This window comes from Prionailurus bengalensis, chromosome C1 (genome assembly GCF_016509475.1).
Source record: "Prionailurus bengalensis isolate Pbe53 chromosome C1, Fcat_Pben_1.1_paternal_pri, whole genome shotgun sequence".
NCBI lineage: Eukaryota > Metazoa > Chordata > Mammalia > Carnivora > Felidae > Prionailurus > Prionailurus bengalensis.
In genome coordinates this window covers 17,869,059-17,875,273 of record NC_057345.1, presented here as the reverse complement: position 1 = coordinate 17,875,273, position 6,215 = coordinate 17,869,059, and the positions used below count along the sequence as shown (strand labels likewise).

The window sequence follows — 6,215 nt, the reverse complement described above, 5'->3', positions numbered from 1 at the left end:
TAAATAAACGTTTTTTAAAATAATAAACAAGCAAACAAACCCAGGTTTATGTAATTCCAAGCCTCACCTCTGCTCAGCCTTGTGACCTGCGGGGTTGGCTGTGTGCACTTCACGGCACATCCGGCTCTCCCTGAGGTGACATCCCCGCGAGGGGTGAGGGCATCACTGGGGTGAATGGGAATCCCACACACGGAAGGAGGGTGAGCTCCCACATTCCGACTGCTGTGGAGTTACCAGTGGAGTTCCTGTTTCACAGGCCTCTGTGGGTGCCAGTCACCGTGCTGCCGGCTCCACCTTCCCTACCGGAACCTTCTCAGTCACACTGCAAGGCCAGCATAGTTGACGCCACTGTATAGGTAACAGAACCAGAATGGTTAATTGACTTCCCTAAGGTCCTACAGCCACCTGGTCCACAGGCTGCCTTGGGGGGAAGGGGGTTCCAGGAGCAGTTTAAATGCCTGTCTCCTGCTGGCCTAGAAGCCCACACCGCCCCTGCTCTACGTCCGATTCACTCTCGCACCTCACGGAGAATGTATACATGTGGGTCTTGGGAAGGCCGTCTGAGGTTGACTGAGTACAAGATGGAAGAGAGCCACCAAATGTTCTCCCCGCAAAAGATGCTTTTAACACTGCAGCCAGGGAGGAAGGGGGGACACAGGCATACTTAGGAAGGGGTTTTCAATGTTTTTATTTTTGAAGGAGAGAGAGACAGAGCATGAGCAGGGGAGGAGCAGAGAGAGAGGGAGACAGAATTTTGAAGCAGGCTCCAGGCTCCGAGCTGTCAGCACAGAGCCCGACGCGGGGCTCAAACTCACGGACCGTGAAATCATGACGTGAGCCGAAGTCGGCTGCTTAACCGACTGAGCCACCCAGGCGCCCCTCAATGTTTTTATTTTTGAAGGAGAGAGAGACAGAGCATGAGCAGGGGAGGAACAGAGAGAGAGGGAGACATAGAATTTTGAAGCAGGCTCCAGGCTCCGAGCTGTCAGCACAGAGTCCGACGTGGGGCTCGAACTCATAGACTGCGAGATCATGACCTGAGCTGAAGTCGGATGCTTAACCAGCTGAGCCACCCAGGTGCCCCCACCCCGCCTTGAGGTCCCGGGAGGAGGCCGGGGTGAGAAACTGTGCCCTCTGGACCAGAGCCGGCACCCGCTTCCTCAAACCTGCTTAACCCCTGAGACCTGGCTCGGGTGTACCTTCCCGATTCACCCCTTGCTCTAACTGCCTGTCTCCCCGCCTAGATTAAATTTCCCTCCCATTCCTTCACATCATGGGTGTTGTTCCCTTCTGCCTGGTGAAGGGTGGGTGTGAATGAACGTGGGGGAAAGAACCGAGGTACGGGAGGGGTGTGCCAAAGGCTGGAAAGACGGGTCCTGTCGTGGCCACTCTGGAAGCCTGAGAGACGTGGACGGTGCAGGAAGAGGTAGCTTCCCCCTCCTCTCCCTCCCGGGCCTTGCCCCATCCCCGCTGACCGTGGCTGGGCAGGGCCGGGCCAGTAGCTGCTGGCATGAGAGGCCACATGCCTCCATTCCGGCCAGTGATAACGTACGAGCTCGAAACACCCGCTTCAGGTCACATTCCTTCCACTGTCTTCATGACTGGTGTCCAGTCTCACCGTGTCCACTTTCCCCAGGGGGATCAGATCGGAGAAGCTGGGGGTCTTCCCCCAGTCGGAGGCACCAGTCGGAGCCCCCAGCAGCCCCACCCCTTATCTGCTTTTCCCGTGACCAGGCCAGAGCTGTTAACTTCTTTCTACCGCACTTAGGGGGTGGGGGCTAGAACTGGGCAGAAGGGATCACGCAGAGGGCAGGAGCTGTGTGCGGAGGCTGGGGTGGGGGTGGGGACAGCTCCACCTGTTGCTGCCGCCTGAGCAGCGCTGGCCTGATGGGACGGCCCCTCCTCTCTGTGCCCCCCCCCCCCATAGTTCCCATCCATTGTCATCAACTGTCTCAGCACTGCTATATTTAAGGCCCATGCAGGCTCCAGGATCACATTCTTCTTCCAGTCCCCGCTGAGCCCAGGGCAAGAAGGAACCGAGGTCCCTCTCATCCTCTGGAATCTTCTCACCAGAGACGCCTAAGTGGGCACAGCTGCTTCTGTGAGTTACCTCCAGGGATCAGAGGTGGGGAGGGACGCCTTCAGAAAGTAAGACCCTCAGCTTTCCATTAGCAAGTGGGGTGTGTGGGTGTGTGTGTGTGTGTGTGTGTTGGGAAAGGACCCTGGAGGATTTGGAAAGTACACACGTACTTAGGCAGCACCCCGAGTAAAAATGAGAGGGGATTCTGGAGACCCCTGCCCCCTCTCACTGTCCTGCGTGGCCCTCGGTCCTCTGGCCTGAGCCCTCTGTGACGTGAAAGCTGTAAAAGAGACCGTCGCAGGGGCCTGACAAGTGGAAAGGGCCGGGCGCGCTGGCAGGTCCCGCGAAGCCGGAGCAGCGCTGGCGGAGGCCTGCTTGGCCCACCGGGCGGGCAGGGAAAGGGAGTAAGCCCTCAAGGCCCGAATTTCAGGGCCAGGAGGGCACGCGTCCAGCCTGGGCTCACTGGCAGGAGCCCGAGGCCCAGACAGGGAAGGGGTGGCCCCAGCTACTCAGTGGCAGGGTCAGAATTCTGGACTCGGGAGCTGGTGGAGCACAGCCCACTCAGAGGACCCAGCTTTCTGCCATCAGGTTCCGTGAGTCCCTCAGCCTCTGTGTCCTTCTCTTTCCCTCCTGAGAAAGGGGCAGAGGCCGCATGGCCTGACAGACGGCCTGGAGGGAAAGCAGACGGGGGCTCGGGAGAAAAGGGGAGGCCGTGCTGCGGGACCAAGAGCCCAGGCCTTGCGCCCCCGGGGGAGGGCGGGGTGGGGGTGGGGGGTTCCCTGCGGGCCCGCACCCCGCCGACCCCTCCCCGCCAGGCACTCGTGGCGCTGCCCTCCCACTGCTTCTTAATCCCAAGCCTCAGTCAGTGCTTTAAAAAGAACTGATGCCTCATCCACTAAAGCCGGGGGTCTGGTTGCGGGAGGCCCAGGAGGTCAAGGATGAGTGCCAGTCACACACACACACACACACACACACACACACACACACCCCTGCACGGTGCTAATCAGGAACAGAGCATCCGAGGAAGGGAGCCAGCAGCTGACGCCAGGGAACGTTCCTCAGCTGCTAGGGCCAGGGCCACGGTGTCCCAGAAAAGCTGGTGGGGGCGGGGGGGGGGGCGGGGGGGAGGGTGTCCCTCCTCGGGTGGTACCCAGAGCTCTCCTCTGGGGCTGTGAGGAAGGAGGGGCAGAACGAGCAGGGCCAGCCATCCTCTGGGTGCCAGCAGACCCTTTTCCTCAGGAGGGGCCAGATGGGAAGCTGAAGGGGTGACGGTCCCGTGACGTCCTGCTGAGGCCACCTGCAGGAGGCCAAGGAAGTTTCGGTGCGGCCCTTGGTCCTGACTGACATTCTGCAGTAATCCAGACACTGAAAGGGAACGAGCTTTTCAGAACTAGAGGAGTAAAGGCCCACTAAAATCGCCCCTCAGCAGCCTGAGCCCCCCTGACTCCCCATAACCGGCCCCTCAGGCCACGGAGCTCCGATGAAGCCGGTGGCCCATCTCCCAGGTTATGGACTTAGAGAAGTGGTCTCCCAGGCGCCATGTTCCCACCCAGGTCAGAATCCGGCATACACACACATTCCACCACTGCCGGGAGGCCCCCGGGGAGGCTGGAGCCACGGGTGACTTCAGGCCTAAGCCCGGCAAGGACCCTCCCAGGTCAGTGACCTGCCCGCCAGAATTCCCACCTGGAGGAGGTATGGAAGGCACCAGGGATTCCGCCAAGCATCCTAGAGCTTCAGCATCAGAGGGGCCCTCAGAGACCCAGAGACCCGGTGGTGACACCGAGGCCCAGATCTGGGAGAGAACTTGGCGCGAGAATCCAAAACCAGCTCGCTCATGGGCCTCCTGCTCTCCCTGCCTGCCTCTCCATACCCATGGATTCGCTCCCTGATCCCACAGGTTCCTCCACACCGATATGATCCAACCCTACTGGCCACCACCTGTGGCCCAGACCTGAGCCTTGGGAATGCAAAAGGGGGATCCCTCGGTTGTGATCCCCTTACAAGAAGAAAGGCCGTGCGGCCCGCTGTGTCCCCTGCCACAGCCAAGGCCTGGCCTTGAGTAGACACGTGACATAGAGGTCAAGAGAGCTCAGAGTTGGGTGCCAGTCACGGCCCCACCACCAGCTGGGTGACCTTGAGCAAGCACTTTCCCTCCTCATCTGTAAAATGGGGTAATAATGCAGGGCGCCTGGGTGGCTCAGTCGGTTGAGCGTCAGACTTCGGCTCAGGTCATGATCTCGCGGTTGACAAATTCAAGCCCCACGTGCTGACAGCTCAGAGCCCGGAGCCTGCTTCGGATTCTGTGTCTCCTTTTCTCTCTCTGCCCCACCCCTGCTCACGCTCTGTCTCTCACTGTCTCAAAAATAAATATAAACATTAAAAAAGTTATTTTAAAAAATGGGGTGACAATGGGACAGCACACAGTAAACACTGTGTCACTTTTTTTTGCTTAATGTTTATTTATTTTGAGAGCGAGAGCGAGAGCGAGAGAGAGAGAGAGAGAGAGAGAGGGAGTGCGCACGGGCAAGCAGAGGAAGGGCAGAGAGAGAGGGAGAAAAAGAATCCCAAGCAGGCTCTGCACTGTCAGGGCAGAACTTGACCCGGGCTTGATCTCACGAACCAAGAGATCGTGACCTGAGCCGAGATCAAGAGTTGGAGGCTTAACCCACTGAGCCACCCAGGCGCCTCTCACTGTTATTACTTTTAATTCACTTATAATCTTGTTGAAGAGTCAAGATGTATAAATAGGAAGTCATTAAATAGGAGGAGGAGGCATCTTTGAATCAGAGCTGAACTGGAGTGGAGACAGAAAAGCAAAACAAGGATTAGAGTAGGGAAAATTCTAGGTGGCCTATAGTTTTTCAGCAGGGATTCTTAGAAAACTAATGCTGATGTCTAACATTTACATGGGAATTACTCCGCTCCAAGCACTTATCCAACCTTGACAACCACCCCGGGAGGCCAGTCGACCCATTTTCCAGATGAGAAAACCACGTCACACAGTCGCACCCAAGGGGACACACTTGGAAACTGGCATGAGAAGCGGGACTGCGCCCCAGAGTTTCCGCGCGCGACCGATGTGCCGATGGAAGCATTTTCCACTTGGGCTGTGAAGCCTGAGTGGGGCTAGGAAGGCCAGGAGGAAGAGGTTTCTCCAAGAGAGGCCAGGCCGCCAGTGCAGGCAAAGTGGGGCCGAGCGGGCACAGGCAGGAAGCGTGAGGACATCTGCCCATCTTGAGTCATAGCACAGCCCTCGGACATCACAGTGTCTGATCGCTCATCACCTGAGAAGCTGAGGCCCAGAGAAGGGAGGGCTCGGCGCAGGTCACGGGAGAGACTAAGGCTGGGCTGCAGCTAGAAGCCAGGGGCTGCTCGCCACGCGGGGCTGCACTCGCTCAGCTGCACGCGGGACGTTAGGCAGGCTCAGGGTGCGAAGCCTGCTGCTGTCCCGTTAGCCAGGTCCCTGCCCCGCCCCGGCCTCCATGCCCCGCTCTGCCCACTGGAGCATGAACGCCCACCCCACAAACCACCCCCCCCAGGGATGCTGGGACGACCACATGGGGAAGGGACGGGCGGATGCCTGGTGGTGTGACCGCGCACCTTGGCTCCACAGGTTGTTGCTCTCGCAGCCATGACTCTGCCCCACAGCCCCGGAAATGTGGGGGAGCCCCGGCCCCCCCAGGCCGTGGAGGTCGTCCACCGGCTGGAGCACCGCCAGGAGGAGGCGCACAAGGAGGAGCGGCAGCATCACCTACACATGGGTTCCTCAGTGCGGAGGAGAACCTTCCGCACCAGGTGGGATCATCGGGGACCCCACCCCAGCCGTTGCCCTACCCGCTAGGGGTCCCCAGTCTGAGGGGGGAGGCACAGCCTGCTTTATGGAGATGCCAGTCTGAGGGGGGAGGCACGGCCCTGCTTTATGGAGATGCCAGTCTGAGGGGGGAGGCACAGCCTGCTTTATGGAGATGCCAGTCTGAGGGGGGAGGCACGGCCCTGCTTTATGGAGATCCCAGTCTGAGGGGGGAGGTACAGCCCTGCTTTATGCAGATCCCAGTCTGAGGGGGGAGGTACAGCCCTGCCTTTTGGAGATCCCAGTCTGAGGGGGGAGGCACAGCCCTGCCTTTTGGAGATC

The 6,215-nt window shown here is 59.2% G+C and overlaps 1 protein-coding gene across 1 annotated transcript in view; it reads left to right on the top strand.

The window, feature by feature from the left end:
- The first annotated feature begins 1,847 nt into the window (after positions 1-1,847).
- The window catches only part of MYOM3 (myomesin 3), a 48,591-nt gene continuing 44,223 nt past the window's right edge, over positions 1,848-6,215 (top strand). The window contains exons 1-2 of the mRNA XM_043578587.1: positions 1,848-2,101; positions 5,697-5,878. Coding sequence (XP_043434522.1) covers positions 5,715-5,878 — 164 coding nt within the window. The 5' untranslated portion in view covers positions 1,848-2,101; positions 5,697-5,714. The remainder of the gene's footprint in view (positions 2,102-5,696; positions 5,879-6,215) is intronic.